At 35.4% G+C, this 17821-nt stretch overlaps 1 protein-coding gene across 1 annotated transcript in view; it reads right to left on the bottom strand.

Moving 5' to 3' along the window:
* Positions 1 to 17821, bottom strand: part of DCC (DCC netrin 1 receptor) — a 1137854-nt gene that overhangs the window by 599530 nt on the left and 520503 nt on the right. Inside the window, exon 4 of the mRNA XM_047828892.1 lies at positions 778 to 928. Coding sequence (XP_047684848.1) covers positions 778 to 928 — 151 coding nt within the window. The remainder of the gene's footprint in view (positions 1 to 777; positions 929 to 17821) is intronic.

The following is a 17821-nucleotide window of genomic DNA, read 5'->3' as shown; positions in this document are numbered from 1 at the left end:
AATATCTGGCTACATTCAGAGAACACATTTGACATGCTAAAGCTACAAACAGATTTCTCACATGCTTTCATATTCTCAGAAGTATAGTGACACCACACCATATAGTGTTGTTATAATATAGGTGGGAGGTGAAAGTTATGGTCTATCAACCTCTCTCATCATAGAAAACAGAAGTGTTAAAAAGGAGTACACCATACCTCCAAATCAATAAAATTAATTTCTTAAGTGAAATCCATTTAATCAAAACGTTTCAGACTAAGCACTCCATTCTATTAAGAGTTTAGTTTCTAACTACGCTTTAATATGAACGTCTACTAATTCAAAGCCAGCCATGTTCTCCTTTTGTTTTATCTTAAATATTTGTTACATCTGGATATGAAAGGTATAACTGGACCTGAAAAAAAATCTCACAGACCCTATAATTACATGCTATATATTTCAAATCAGAAAATTTTAATTTCTTAATAAATATTTCACTATACCACTTCCTTAGGATGAGATTCTCCAAGGTATCTTTGCTGAATATTTTTTGGACAGTGTTATTTCAACAGCAACACTGGCTTTCTGAACTTCTTTTCTGAATTGATCTCATGGATTTTGACTCTGTCCTCCATCTCTTTATCCCAGTGGATAAAAATCTTCCATATATTGTATAATGTCAAGGAATGTGGGAGGAAATCAATTATCATTAAAAACCCTAGTATTTCTAGGTACCTTTAGCAAATGAGAAAGATAAACAGTGACATATACTTCACAGAAGTCTTCAATGTGTAATACCTGAGTTGGACGACTTCCTCTCCTCGTAACCAGGTAAAACTCGGGGGAGGATAGCCAGAAACACAGCACTCCAGGATGGCATCTTTTCCTTCAATGGCTACTACATTGGATGGTCTTTGCAAAAAATACAGCTGCCTATGTAGTCCTGGATCTGTGGAAAGAAAACACAGGATCACATCTTTTTATGAAAAGCACTGTAAAGATAAATGATGTAGCTTGAACCAATTTTTTCCTAATAAACACTCTGATAGGGAGGAAGAAAAGAAAACAATGAAAAGATGCGAATGAAACTTATAAACTAGAATCTTAAAAGGCTTTTCCATCCCCAGTTTCTAGGATCATGCTAATAGAATATTCTTAGCAGTTGATGACATCACAGTATAAGGCAAAAGGCAAAAGCTTGAGGTTACTAGTCACTCGTGTGGGCTGCAGAATTTCTCAGTTTCTCATTAGAGAACAAGACTATATTACCAGTAACTTTTCTAAATGTGATCACTTGAAATTTTCTGATATGTTCAGTTTGTCTGCCACTAATATCTATTCCACTTCTTCTGCTTTGTCCATTGCTTCCGTGGCTGTCAGGACGATATTAAATAACACACAAGCATTAAGAAGATAGAATGTAGAAGGTACTAAAAAAATCTGCTGTTTTCAAAACAGAGCTTACATTAAATTTTGTTTTGTATAGCAATAAGTTTGGCTGTTTCTAAGCCTTCTGCTTATTTTTAATTTCTAACAACATCCCAAAGCATTTGTCCCTAGAGCTGAGACTCTGCATAAAGAGTTCTTTATCTTTCTACCTAGCCCAAAGCATTTTCTAGCTCTATATATCCAATGTTATCCATTTGTTCTAGCAGGTAACTAAAAAAAGTATCTATTCAACCTACAAACTCATTCCATTCACCTTAGAACTCATTTGTTCCAAAGTTGCTAAAATTATGTCAGATGGAATAAGAAAAAAATTACAAAATCCTAAGCACAAGGTTCAACACAGTTAAGAGAAAACTCTGAGAGTTAACAAATTCTCTTCCATCTCCCCACATATTCCACTCCTAATCCCCGGGACACACCAACAGCAGTCTATGGTTAGGTGAGCTTAGAGGAAATACTCCTTGCCATGGTGATACATCCTCTGACCTGACCTGCTGACTAAATTTCTATCACTCAAAGTTTATTTAAGATAAGATGTATTTCCACATCACTATTAAAATCCACATCCCCCTATGGAGATTTGGTTTAGGCTATTTTCAACTACTAATGCATTAAATTGAATTAGCATGTAATCTGTAATTTTTCAAACTCAAAGCACAGTCTTGAAGCAAAGAAAATGAGGCCATGAAATCTTAAAAACTAGGATTGGGGCAGATGGAGAATTGCCAGGGGACATTAGAACCAACTGTGTCATAGTGTGAGCCACGGAGGAGCAGAGGGGAAGTGAGGTAGGAGGAGACCTGGGGAACATTTTAACATCACTGTTAGTCTTCCTTGGCCTGACCCAACTCCATACAGCTTGATCACAGGTAAATAAAAGAATATCAACTCTGTAGTTAAAGGTTGGAATAGTAATTGTCATCTAAAGTACTGTGTGTGAAGAAAGAGAAACACTATCTGTCTTCTCACATCAGTTTCTGGTTGTTACAGCAACAAAAATAAATACTTTCACAATGAAAATATTGAAAGAATTTTTGAAATGTGTTAATCCTTATTAAATCAATATTGTAGAAAAAATGTCTCAAAACTTTAAAAAGATTGCTGGTGGGATATGTCATTTCCATTTTTGAAAATGACTTTTCAAATCAAATGAAAATAGTTGGAAGGATAATGTTGCTTAACAATAGATTTCCTGAAATAGAAGTTTCCTAAAATGTACATTATAAATAGCTATCTTAATAATGGAGTCCTATCTATCAAATGCTTTACTTCTATCACCTGTACCTCAGTAGAAATGTTTCAGCTGCATATACTGTATAATACTATATACTGTTATGCACACACACACACACACACTAATTTTATAATACTGTAGCATCAAGTAAGATCTACTTAATTTGATCTTATATCTAAAAGAAAAATTTAGTTAGAGCCTATGTGCAATACTATTTATACATTAAAGAACCAAAATTCAACTCAGCTATTATACTTTATTTTATTAGAAAACAAACTCACTCAATACAAAATGTTTTTATTTTTTTATTTTAATTTATTTAAAAAATGGAATAGTAAGGAGTTTCCATATACCCGTTCCCCATTCCCAATAATTGCCCCTATAATTAACAACTTGCATGAAGATGGTACATTTATTACAACTAATTAAGTGATATTGATATATTATTATAAACTAAAGTCAATAATACACCTTAGGCTGACTCTTTTTGTTGTATAGTTGTATGGGTTTTGACAAATGTGCAATGTCAGTATTCAGCATTACAGTATCATATAGCTTCATCACCCTAAAAATCCCCTAACTTTCATGTATTCATTCATTTCCCACCACCCCTATTTCAAATCCCAGGAAATCACTGGATTTTCTACTATTTCTCCAGTTTTATCTTTTCCAGAGTATCCTGTAGTTGGAACTCTATAGTATATAGATTTCTCACATTGGTTTCTTTCACTTAGTAATATCCACTTAGGGTTTCTCTATGTCTTTTGAGTGCTCAATAGTTCATTTACTCTTCTTGCTGCATAATATTCCATTATATGGATCTACCACAGTTTGTTCATCCATTCACCTATTGAAGGAAAACTTGATTGCTTGGTGATTATGAACATATCTGCCATAAATGTGTATTTGCAGATTTTTTCTGGCCATAACTTTTCAACTTAATTGGGTAAATGGCTTGAAGAGTGATTGTTATAGTGTATGGTAAAACAATGTTTATCTTTGTAAGAGACTCCCAAACTGTCTTCCAAAGTGGCTCTGCAATTTTGCATTCCCACTGGCAATGAATGAAAGTTCCTATTGTTCCTATCCTCATAAGCATTTGGTGTGGCCATTTTTTTTCATTTTAACAGGTGCCTAGTATTATAACTGTTCCAACTTGCAATTCCACGATGACACATAATATTGAACATATTGCATATGCTTGGTCTCCATCTTTTAGTTCCTCTTCGGAAGGTGTCTGCCTATTTTTTTTTCAACGTTTTATTTATTTTTGGGACAGAGAGAGACAGAGCATGAACAGGGGAGGGGCAGAGAGAGGGAGACACAGAATCGGAAACGGGCTCCAGGCTCTGAGCCATCAGCCCAGAGCCCGACGCGGGGCTCGAACTCACGGACCGCGAGATCGTGACCTGGCTGAAGTCGGACGCTCAACCGACTGCGCCACCCAGGCGCCCCTGTCTGCCTATTTTTAAAATTGATTTGTTTGTTTTCTTATCATAGAGTTTCCACTGCTTGTATATTTCAGACACAAGTCATTTTATCAGATTGTGTTTTGCATATATTTTCTGTATGTGGCTTGTTTTTGCTTTCTCTTAACATTGTATTTTGCAGAGCAGAAATGATTAATACTACAACTTGTCAATCTTTCCTTTCATGGGTCATTTTATAGGTCTAAAAATTCATTGTTGAACCTAAGTTCACCTAGATTTTCTCCTGTGTTGTCTCCTAGAAGTTTTTATAATTTTGCATTTTACATGTAGGTCTATGATCTGTTTTGAGTTAATTTTTTGCAAAAATGTATAATAAGGTCTGGGCCTAGAGGTTTTGTTTTATTTTGTTTTGCATATGAATATCCAATTGTTCCAGAACCATTTGTTGAAAAGACTATCCTTTCTCCGTTGGCTTGATTTTGTACCTTTGTGAAAGATCAGTTGACTTTATGTGGGTCTATTTCTGGGTGCTTTGTTTTGTTCTATTGATCTTTTTGCCTGTTATTTGACCAATATCACACCATCTTGACTATTGTACCTTTACAATGAGTCTGATGTCAAACAGTGTGCATCCTCAGACTTTCTTCTTCAGTACTGTTGTTACTGTTCTATGTCTCCTGTCTTTCCATAAAAACTTTTGAATCAATTTATTGAGATACACAAAATAACTTTAACTCACTGCGATTTTGTCTTTATCTTAAAATATCAATAGTTCAGGCATCACTGGGCTCATATTGCCACAAAATAACTGCTATTACCTTTTTAGACAGAGCTTGTATATTCCAGATGACTTCAATCTCTGCCTGCCCCATTTCAATTATGTTTATTATCTTTGTAGCTTCATTGGAGGCATTAGTGTTTGTGACCTGATGATAGGTATAAAAATGTCAGCTATTGCCTGATAAATTTGGTTTTATTTTTTCATTCTCTATAAATGTATAACCCAATAAAGTCTAAGATTATGGAAGTTTCCAAAAAAAGCAAATAGAATTTTTAAATTTTTTTTAATGTTTGTTTATTTTTGAGACAGAGAGAGAGAGAGAAAAAAAAAAGCATGGGTAGGGGAGGGACAGAGAGAGAGGGAGACACAGAATCTGAAGCAGGCTCCAGGCTCTGAGCCGTCAGCACAAAGCCGGATGCGGGGCTCAAATCCACAAGCAGTGAGATCATGACCTGAGCCAAAATTGGACACTTAACTGACTGAGCCACCCAGGCACCTCAGCAAAGAAATTTTTTACTAGTAAATAGCTTCCTATGTTTCACAACATTGTGATGAATTAAATATGATCACCAATTTTTTTAGTTCCTTCAATCCAGAATGGAGGGTCTAGTTCCCTATAGTTTAATTCTGGCCTGACCCTATGTTGTGCTTCGATCCATAGATTATAGATCCATAGATTATGTCATACTATATGAACTCTGGAGCTAAGGCCTCAAGAGGTATTACAGTTTCTTCCATGACTCTTTCTGAGACTAGCGTCTTAGTCTAGCCACCTGAAGAAGACACATGACAGATAACTGAGTTAAGTTCCCCCAAGTCAAAAATGAGTACCAACTGACAGATGTTTGAGTTAGGCCAACTTGAATCTTCCACTTTTGCCAAATGTACACAAGGGAGCCAAAGTGAAACCAGCAGAGGAACTGCTGAGATATACCACAGGATTATACAAGAAAATAAATTGTTTCAAGTCACTAAATTTTAGACTGGCTTATTATGTAGCAACAGATATTTGCCTTATTTTTCTTCTCTAAAATTTGATTTTTTTTTAAAAAGGGTGTCAGGAAAGTAGATTTACATTTTTAAATTAGGGAGGATAGGGGCACTGGGGTGGCTTAGTCGATTAAGCATCTGACTTCAGCTCAGGTCATGATCTATGGTTCATGGGTTTGAGCCCCACATCGAGCTCCTTGTTGACAGTGCGGAGCCTGCTTGGGATTCTCTCTCTCCCTCTCTCTCTGTCCCTCCCTCACTCATGCTGTCTCTGTCTTTCTCAAAATAAATAAACTTAAATAAATAAAAGAATGTTTAAAATAAAATAAAATAAAATAAAATAAAATAAAATAAAATAAAATAGGGATGATGGGAACCTGCATGCTTCAGTTGGTTAAACCTCTGATTCTTGCTTCAGCTCAGGTCATGATCTCATGGTTTGTGAGATCAAGCCCCATGTCAGGCTCCATGCTTGGGATTCTTTCTCTCCCTCTCTCTCTCTGTTCCTCTCCAACTTGTGCATGCACATGGGCTCTCTGTGTCTCTTTCCTTCTCAAAGTAAATAAACTTGAAATGAAATGAAATGAAATGAAATGAAATGAAATGAAATGAAATGAAAGAGGACAGAGGTACAATTGTCAATACTATTTTTGTGTGATAGAATCATAGGTGATTTTTATTTATATCTTTGGATTTCCAAAGCTTTTTATAAGAACATATATTAGTTTCAGTGTACACAGTTATGTTAAATTCTGTTGTTGTAAGGTGGATGACAATTACACAAGGAACAAAGAAATTATAAAAGTAAATGATTAAGACACAAGGCACATATTTAAGAGCAGATGAAAGTTTTCTCTCTAGGCTCTACAATAGTATGGATAGAAAAGCCCTGGAAAGAATAAACTTGAAATTCCAGGTCATGACTTTAGTTGACTAAATTGATTTTAAGGGGCTATGATAGAATTAAGAACTATTCATAAAAATAATTTTTGTTCTTGCTATATGGGCACTGACTATTCATACCCAAATGGAATTATTCAGCTAATAGAACATGGCAAATTTTTCCAGTTAATTAATGAGCATGATTTAATCACATGAAATGGAATCAGAATTCCAGTTTGTAATACTCTATTTAATTAACTGGGTGATGGGTACACAAATGGTCATTTTATTTTTATTCTTTAAACTGCACAAATGTTTCATATGCTTCTATGTATGTGCTATATGTTTTAAAATGAAAAAGAGAGGAGAATGCAAGGGTAGAGACAAGAAAACATATTTGGCAATAGCTTTAAAATCAAACCAGCAAAAATTGATTTTTTTCTGTCAATTTATGTATTAAAAATAAACAAACAAAAAAAGAAGCAGACCTCTTTAATATGATGTTCATGGAAGTTAATGCAAAAAAAAATATGCAGCCATTTTTTCTAAATTGATTATAAGCAGTCTGATTTGCTTAGACTAAAACCCAGTTTAACTTTTTCCTGTTGGTAAGGGGGTGGGAAATGTTCGCCTGATTCTCAAACCTGATCTTATTCTCATCCTGGTGGCAATAAAGCTAATCCTCTTCAGAGGGCCAGAGGGCAGTATGTAACTAAAGGGAGAAGAATCGTGACAGTGATACTGCTCTCTGACATACACATTTAGATTGCATTTAAAGTGTAACATCTTAGCTAACATGCTGCTTTTGCTTATGCTTCCTTCCTTCCTGCCTGCCTGCCTTCCTTCCTTCCTGCCTGCCTGCCTTCCTGCCTGCCTGCCTGCCTACCTTCCTGCCTGCCTGCCTGCCTTCCTGCCTGCCTGCCTACCTTCCGGCCTGCCTGCCTGCCTACCTGCCTGCCTGCCTGCCTACCTACCTACCTGCCTGCCTGCCTTCCTGTCTGTCTACCTGCCTGCCTGTCTGCCTGCCTGCCTTCCTGCCTACCTCTCTGCCTTCCTGCCTGCCTTCCTGCCTGCCTGCCTACCTACCTGCCTACTTGCCTGCCTTCCTGTCTGCCTTCCCTCCTGTCTGCCTACCTACCTACCTGCTTGCCTGCTTGCCTGCCTGCCTACCTGCCTACCTGCCTGCCTGCCTGCCTATCTGCCTACCTACCTACCTTCCTGCCTGCCTGCCTGCCTACCTGCTTGCCTGTCTGCCTATCTACCTGCCTGCCTGCCTGCCTGCCTTTCCCACCTTTCTAACTTTTTAAATGAAAAATCTGGCCAATATATTTGGCTTAAACTGTTATCTGAGTTGGAGAGGACTGATCCATAATCATTAGGAAAATGAATAATGATGTAGACAGTGGATTTCACAACTATGTGTTTTCGGGAACCACTGTACTCTTAAAAACTACTGAGGACCCCAAGGAGCTTTTATTTATGTAGTTTATAGCCATAAATATTTACCATATTGAAAGTCAAAATTGAGAGACTTTAAAAAAAATGTATTCATTGAATATTTATTCACAATTTACCATAATATGTGTATTTTTAACTGTATTAACTGTATTTTGTTTTTCCACAACAAAAAAATATTAGTGAGAAGACGGGTAGTACTTTACATTTTTCTAAAATTTTTAATGAGTAGTTTAATAGAGAATAACTAGACTGTTATGTTGAATAATGCATTTGCTTTGTTCTGGTATGTTTATCTGGTTGAATTACATGAAAATAACTAACCGCCAACAGATATGTAGTTGGAAAAGGAAAGGTGTGTTTTAACTGCCTTTTCAAATAATTGTAGATTTTATCCTTTAACACTACTCCAGTAAGTAGTTTCTTGAAAGTTACTTGTAACATGGAATCCGACGCCATATTAATAAACATTCTCCACTGCTATATAAAAATCCATTGCTCTGTCTTGGACTGTGAATAGATCTTTTACCCATGAGGGATTCTTGTCACATCAAGCTGCGGTCATTCGGGATGGCACAGTGAATTAGACAGATCTTCCCACTGTTGACACATTTCATTACACAGTATCAAAAATCCCCATTTGTTACTATTGCCACCAATCCCATCAGAAAGGCCTTTTAATGTTGTGATGCTGTCATGCTCAAGTGGCAGATACAAGTTTTCCAAATTTCTAATTTTAACTTAAAAGCTTGAATTTCATCCTTGGCAGCAGATACTATTTTCCTTAAACTGACTGGCTCACTTTGTTCATTTCTGAGAAAATGTCTAACCAGTACCCAAGTCTGAATAGCTATAGTTTTTCCGTTGATTGCCCTTTCAAGCGAAAATGGTGTTCTATAAAAAAAAAAAAAAAAAAGCTAATTCAGCTTGAAACTCAAATGATCGCGAAAATAAAAAAATCAATGTACTTAGACATCCATAGAGAAATATGCATTTCCTCTTTTTATATGCTGAATATTAAAAATATATGCACTTAAGGATTAAGAATTAATAAACTTAATAATTTTTATCACATCGTGAAAGGTATTCTTAGTCAACATAGGGAAACAATACAAAAAAAAAAAAAAAAACCCAAAACTGTATGATCATTAAAATAGGTTTGACCCTGCAGATTCCCTTGTGTCTCGAGAAACAGTAAGAGTCCATAGAGCATACTTTGAGAACCAGTGTAAACACAGCTTCAACAAATTAGCCCATCTTCTGAGAAGAAGCCCATCTCCTTTCAACATGGGAATAGTTTTGCATCCTTGAAGTAGAAACTGATAAGAATAATGATTACTCTTCCTCTTCCTTATTATTATTGTTATTACTATTATTTCTGTTATTATCATTATTATTTATTTGCATTTGTGAGGGCAGTAAAAATCTTAACTATTTCCAATCACTGTCTTTCAGCAGTCGATTAAAAATCAACAGGACAACTGGGTGGCTCAGTTGGTTAAGGGTCTGAATTTGGCTCAGGTCATGATGTCACAGTTGATGGATTCAAGCCCTGCATTGGGCTCTGTGCTGACAGCTCAGAGCCTGGAGCCTGCTTCGGATTCTGTGTTTCCCTCTCTCTCTGCCCTTCCCCTGCTTGTGTTCTGTCTCTCTCTCTCTCTTTCAAAAATTAAATAAACACTTAAAAAAATTTAAAAATTAAATTAAAAAAAAATCAAGAAGCATCTTGGACCATATAACCTGACACATTTACCTACACTTCACATATTTAGAAATAAAAACTCCGCTGTCTTCAGAGCTCATTACCCAAAGAGACATGAGGAGGCACACTAGTGAAAATAGGGAGAGTATTTTCTATTTAAGGGCATTTCAATAAAAAAAAATTCTATCAGACACTAACGTGGCCAAATTGAGTCTCTGAGGCCAGCTAGAAACTAAATTGGACTCTGCATTTGCAGGCCCAAATGTGTCAGGGCCACATGATTTTGTCTTACCTCATGATAGAAAACTGGACTGATTACATATGTCATCCAATGCTGGATACATTTTATAGTGAAAGGTGACTCTCTTTATTACTATTCTAGGACATTTGATGTGACCAATGAGTGGAATGCATGCTCACCCTGCGATGACAATGACTTTCTTTTAATGGGGCCATTTTCCTCAATTATTGTTTATGGATCTCAACACTAAACCTGCATAGCTGAATCTCAAGAATAACTGAGGCAGAGAGAAATTTAATTATGGACTGTTGGTGTCTGGGCCACCAGACAAAAATACCGGTGTTCACAATTTAATAACTATCTTCCTCAAAATAACCAGCGCTTGCTTTTAATTTTGATGCTTCCTGAATACAGAACATTTCCCCCTGCCCTTATTGTATACTCTTTGGTTTTCTTTATTAAATGACTGACTCAATGGAATATCAAACACTTTTCCAATTGGAAATGAAAGGACACTGCAGGCGACAGTGGGGTATTGTCTTTGATTTCTTCCCAGGCATAAGAGTTACAAATTAATTTAACTTCACAGAGCTGGTTTCCTGACTACATCCTCAATTTCAAGCTAACATACTGTTTACCTGCTGACTCCGTAGCCATCCCCATCTAGTTCTGTTTCAGGAAATTCAGCAGGTACCGTGTGCCTTCAAACCAAAGCAGATATAATAATATGTGCTCTGAGTGAAAAATTCCATCGAACTCCTTCTAACTCTGTGTTTAGAGTGTATTTTATTAAAAACCGGCTTAATCCAAGGTGATCACAGGAAAATCAAAATTTATTTAATAAAAAAAGAAAAGAAAACTCCATCTGGCTGAAAGCCAAAGAGCTTTGAACAGGGTAGGAGAAAGAAACCATTTCTCAGGAGCTAGTATTCATCCCTCTATGATTCTATTACTTCCCTTCCTCATTTACACCAATTCAGTACTAAAAATGACATTCCCTCTCTGTAAATATTCCTACATCTGTTCATATTTCCTCTTTCTTTCTCCATGTACACACACATACTGCTATTTGTAGATAGAGTTTGGAAGAAGAAAGCAGAATGTCTATTCTTACCATTGGCATATGGCTGTATCCCTGTGTTTCACGGGCAAATTTTGAGTCTATCAGTTTCATTTTGTAGCAGGGTTGAAGGAAGTGGTTTTATATTTATAGAATGATTTTTTTTTGTAGTTTTACAGCTGATGGTAGAGTCCCAGAAAACAAATGTTGCCATTATGATGTGTCAAAGTTAGTTTAGGGAACCCAGAAATCTTCATAATTTATATACATGCGTAAAGCAGAATTTAAAATTTTCTAGAAAAGTAATGGATTATTTACTCCAACTTTTGTTTTTGATAAAGAACCAAAAATGTACTTGCGTTATTTCCTATTTGGTCAATGTTGAATAATAAAGGTATGCTCATTAACTCATGACTAAATATGTGTTTTTTATGCTCCAGGAATAAACTGATATCAAGCAGGACCAGAAAAGGAAGCTCCACCCATCCTTTCACTGATTTTTTGTGACTTTTGCACTAATAGGATATAGGTTGGGCTTCCACATATGCTCAGAAAAAGTGTCTTGTTTATGACTCAAGGCAGACTGCTGCTCTCTTCAGTCAACTACCCTAGGGATGATAAGTGTCATAATCCTAGTAAATGCAGAGCTGACTATATATCAGCCCCAAAAGACTCTTGGGAAAGAAATACTCTCTCTTTGTCAAGAAATCTTCATTCCTCCTTACAGAGAACAATCTCAAGTATATTGTTTTTGCTTTTGACCTTGTATGAAATAGCAACACATCAGGGGATGGAAGTTTAGAGGAGATCATATAAATAGTATCTAATATCACTCAAGGTCCAGAATGAAAATGGAAAAACTAGTGGATCTAGTGAGGGAGAGATCACTAGTAACATTAGAATGACAGACATGGCAAGAAAAAATGTAACCAATCCCCCAGTATTTCAAGTACTTTTAACTTGGAGTCCTGGAGTAGGTTGATATCCCCAAAACAGCACTGAGGGATGAAGACTTTTTTTGAACAAATTCAAGAATCAAACACATATTGTCTACTTATCCACTGTAAGTCATCTTAGGCTTACTAACATATAAACTTGAGGCTTACTAGCATATAAACTTGGTTGCATCTAAATGGAATTTCATCAACTCTTTAGGAAATACTGATTATCTTTACTGTCTTACATTTGTTAAAAGACCTGACCTGCAAAACTAATTCTAATATAGCATGACTATCCACTGGTTTCCATGCTCTGTTCAGCCCCTGTTCTCAAAGAGGGCAAGCCAAAGCTATTATGGTTGGGGGTAAAGGGGTGGAGCACATCATGATATGCAACTTGGTCATTTCACTGTATGGTCAGTGGTATACAATAGAAGTTATCCTATTTTCCTTTGGTGTGTTTTTTATGACAATATAAACCACCTCAAAACCATTGTTTTTTTAAATTAATTTAAAAGTAAGACAGTCTCATAGTTTATGAGATTGATTTTTGACCATTATTATTGTGTTTTAGCATGGCCTCATAGTTTTTAACAATTAGAGTTTGTCTAGAAAACTTGAACTTTTAAACACTGTGATTGCAATGGCAGAGTTGGAGATGAATGTGGAATGAAATAATAAATGAGAGTCTTGGTAGTGAGAAAATTTGGAAAGACTGCTCTAGACCAACCTTTTCTCTTAAAAGACAAAATTAAGGATTTTATAAGATTCAGTGAATTGGTAATACCTAATAAAGATCAAATACCAGAAGTCTTATTTATCTTCTAACTCATTCCTAAGCCAGTGCCTCTTGCAATATTTTATACAGTAAAAAAAATAATGTTGACAGAAAGTTGCGGTGAAAATCATGTAGCAATGTATTGCTAAAGAAACAGTTGAAGTATAGTCTGCCTTTTAATAGACATGAAAAGCAAATGCAGAGACAGATGATACTATGGATAAATAGCGTTAAGTATGTGTAATTAACTACCACCAAACAAATGAACACTTAGATATCCAGAATCTAAATCAGGTAATTTACAATCAGATAAATAATATTGACATGAGAATCAAACTGCTTAAGACTGAAATTTCTAAAATGCCAAAGTAATTACAATAGTTAATAAGGACTTAGCAATTACAGGCATTGTATTTGGCCTCTTAAGTTAAAACCTCATAACCACTCTAATAAATAAGTAACATTACTCTCTACATTTTACAAAATAAACAAAGATTTAGATAAATAACCTGTGCTAAATTGCACCACTAGTAAGTGATAGGACTGAGATTAGTACTTAGTCTGGTGTCATACTCTATGCTTTTAGCAATTTATTATAATAATATTTCAATTGATCGATAGTAACTCAATATGAAATAGATCGTGGTAATCCACATGCTGACTCCTTCATGCAATCTGAATTAAATCTGATTTACTATTTAGGAAACATGGTTCAAATACAATATAGTCATATTTCATTCTTTTCTAAGTACATGTAAGAGAGAAGCAGAAAAATCCATTTTATCCAACTTAGATCTATGAAAGGTGAATAGCATTCTGTTTATAGCACAGCATAAGAAATAGTTTTATTCAAAACTAACCTAAGTAAAAAGGCAGACTATGGGAAAATCCTTTAGTGCAATGAAAAACATTAAGTATGGTACAAAAATACCAGGTTATAAGTTAATTCTATTTGCTCTTCACTTTCTTATTCCTACTTTTCTGTGAGTGTGTTTATATCATGATACATATTACTGAAAAACCTTCAAGGATGCCAACCATGAGTAAAGTGAATAGAATCAAGTCTAAATTTCTAGACACGGGATTCAATGTTCTCCATAAAAGAAGTTCAACTTCTCATTCCAGATTTATCATCTGCTATCATTCTACAAATGGTTGTCATCTGAATATCTAGAAAAGGAATAATCTCTACAAACAGTCTGCAAATTTTCCACCTAAAATTGACTTATCCCTTGTCTGTGCTGATTTGGAACTAGATATGTTTACCTGAATTTACAATTCCTTCCCTTATGTTAGTAATATGGTCACATGAATTAACTGTCTGGCTCAATGATAAATTTAAAAAACAAAGATGGGGCACCTGGGTGGCTCAGTCGGTTAAGCGTCCGACTTCGGCTCATGTCATGATCTCACAGTTCGTGAGTTCAAGCCCCGCGTCAGGCTCTGTGCTGACAGCTCAGAGCCTGGAGCCTGCTTCGGATTCTGTGTCTCCCTCTCTCTCTGCCCCTCCCCCACTCATGCTCTGTCTCTCTCTCTGTCTCTGTCAAAAATAAATAAACATTAAAAATTTTTTTAAAAAAACAAAGAATGTGTCTTCTTTGTTTTCTCTTATAGACTATTATTCTGGGAAATTATAAAAACTAATGGTAGCAAAATGTAATTAATTTTGAAATATAAGCAATATTCAGTCAAACCAAAAAGTTTTATGTATCCATCAGTAATAGATTCTTGGTGATAAACACAGTTCTGAAACTATTTTGTTTTAAAACTATATATATATATTTTTTTCCTTTAAATAATATGAATTTTGAAATGTTTTTTGTTAAAATGCATTTCAATGAAAATAAATATTAGAGAGAAAAATCATTCAAAATATACTTTAGTCCAATGTATTCCATTAAAAGCCAATGCTTCTAATTGTATAGATATTTAGAGTTCAGGTCTTTCCAAGACCCAGAGTCATTTAATTGCAGCTAAACGAATGAACAATAGATTGGATTACCAATTGATCAATTCAATTAGGCCATTAAGAAAACTGAAATAAGAGCTCCAATGTATGGGCCAGTTATTTCACTCAACCTAGTACCCAAAGCAGATTTATAATTCAGCAATTCAATCTACTGCTTGGCACTCAGATGTCATGAGAACTAAATAAACTGAACCTGACAATCCCAGTGGCCCCTCAATACCTCATACATTCTCCATCACGAAATGCTTTAAACTATCGCAACCTTATTCAGTACTGTATTATCAGTATTTCAAAACAAAACCCCTTTACAACAATTTAATACTAATTTACTCTGTTACATTACTCTGTTAAAAATGTACAAGTCCTCATAAGCAAGAATTCAATTTCTGCCTTAAAACATTAGTCAACACATTAGTTACCAATTTCCCTAACTTTGAATGAAATAAGTAATTATTCATTTAATCTGGAAAGTGTAAATATTATGGGGAAATCTCATTTAAAAGTTTATAATTTTTCTTGAACACAATAGCACCAATTCCATCCCCAATCTCACAGAAAAGTGTGACTATCTAGATTTTACTGAGCCCAGACTCCATTCTCTCCCTCATAATCGGTATGTTTCTAAGACCTCACCTTAATTAAGATCTCCTCTCTCATCTTCATTTCTCAATCCTGCCTGATAGCCTTTTAGTAGCCACTGTTGGTCAATTCTCTCCAGGTTAATGCCCCACATTTTACCTTAACTTCATTCTTCCAGTTTATCTTCCTTACTTCCAGTGTGTCCCCTCCAACACATCTGTGCCCTATGACCCAGTTAAAACAACTAAGTGCAGGTCCCCTGAAAAGCTATTATATCTCCTTTCTCTATGCTGTGCTGATGCTGTACTTTTGTCCTGGTGTACACTTCTTTGCTCTTCATAACTGGCACCTGGTGTTTCTCTCTATGTAAGGGAATACCACTGTTATGTCCTTCACAGCACAATCCACTTTCATTGTCTATTTTCCCCACTACACTATTGCTGTCTTAGGGCACAGTCTCCCAAGTTTGTATTACTAGCAACCAGCATGATGGCAGGTCTATAAAATTCACTGGAGAGTTTGTTGAATAAGGTACTTATTTAGTTAGTTAGTAAATAAACTGAAATTGCTCGTTGAAAGGCAACATTTCAAAACAACTCTTTGATTCTTAAAATCTGAATTTAATAGAACTCAGTTAACTTGGTGATATCGGGCATCTGATATATAAAAGGGGTGACTTTTATTTTATATAAACTTGAATAAGAACATCAAATTATATATGAATTAGTACTAAATAACTTTCTACACACATTAGTGTTTATGTTTAAAGCTAATCCAAAAACAAATAACTTCATCAGTCAAGATGGTACTTAAATGACCATGAAGAATATATTATTTTAAAGAGTGGTGACCATTCAGAAACCACTTTAATGCTTCTAAGTCATGTTAATACTTTGATGGTTTTCTATTTTAATTGACTCCATCTTACCTGATTAAATAAGCATTAGAAGAGAGAGTGGGTCATCTATGTATCTAATTTATTACTTCCTCAGATTGGTACTTATAGAAAACAGAAATTCATTCAGAAGGGATTAGCATGATTTTAAAAATGAAAAAACCATAAGCGGCAATTAAAAGACGCTGGGATTGACCATTCATTCATTCATTCATTCATTCTCTCATTCAATTTTGCACTCACAGTGGATTTGTGTATTTGACCTCTAAAGCAACTTGCAAACTCAGGGATAAGTGAAACAAACATATGCTCCTTCAGCAGAGCCTTTATGCGGTCAATAGTATGCGAGACAGGCTTAACCAAGTATGACAACAGTGTGTGTGTGTGTGTGTGTATGTGTGTGTGTGTGTGTGTGTGTGTGTGTATTACCTCAGGTCATAAATCCTTTTGGAAGCTTATATTTGAAATGATAGAACTCGGAGAAAATTTCTCATTGTATGTAATGATTTAAAAAAATACAATTTCCATTCACATAAAAAATGCCCACACACCTCCAAAGTATACCAACATATTCTTGATTTTCACCAAATTAACAAGATGAAATTTGGCTTTAAATAAATCTCCATGGATTAGAATGCAAATGTGTTTTACAAGGTGAATATATAAATGTAAAGGGTGATCTGATGCTTATGTCTCTGTGTCTTTCAAAACTTTCCACTTCAGATTTAATATTTAATTAGTCCAACTTTATCCCTTAATACCACTGGAAAACAGACTTTTCACTCATATTAAGATAGCCCAACATAGTCTTGCCAATTTTCTGTGTGACTTACCTAGGCTTCCCATCTGATTGACTTAGATGCATTATTAAGGACATATGAATATAAATATTTAAAATTTTTGTGTATCTAATGGATGACTAAATAAATGCATGTATGTGTTGGGAATAAATGCTACATTAGCATCTGTCACTGCCTAGCGGATGAAAGGAAACAGTGGTGCTGATGGTTATTGACATGTATAAGTCAGTATCCCTGTGACTGATGGAGGAGAGAATACACAAAAGAATTAGAAGAGGTTTCAGAGATGTCCTTATCGTAGTACCTAGATATGTTCAAATTGCCAGTTTGCTTTTGAAGTGGACTTAGGAATATTACCCTCTCTGTAGCTGAAGGACTTGTGATAACTGCACACAGCATGTGGAGACAAAAGCCAACATCAGTGCTTTGATAGGAAGTCTGTCACAATTACTCAAGTGTGTGTCTTCTTTGTGATTCTCACAAGTAAGTCTCTGTAAACCCTATAGTGCGATTAAATGGGAAAGTAGATACTACATAGATAGAAGATGGTAGCAGTTATTGGAAGAGAGAGATGTTAGAAAATATTCAGTCTAACCTCTGGTTATGTAGGAGAAGAAAAGGAGCCCAAAGTCTTAGATGTGCCAGATAAGAGAAAGGAA

Source organism: Prionailurus viverrinus, chromosome D3 (genome assembly GCF_022837055.1).
Source record: "Prionailurus viverrinus isolate Anna chromosome D3, UM_Priviv_1.0, whole genome shotgun sequence".
In the NCBI taxonomy this organism is placed as follows: domain Eukaryota; kingdom Metazoa; phylum Chordata; class Mammalia; order Carnivora; family Felidae; genus Prionailurus; species Prionailurus viverrinus.
This window is presented reverse-complemented; position numbering and strand designations above follow the sequence as displayed.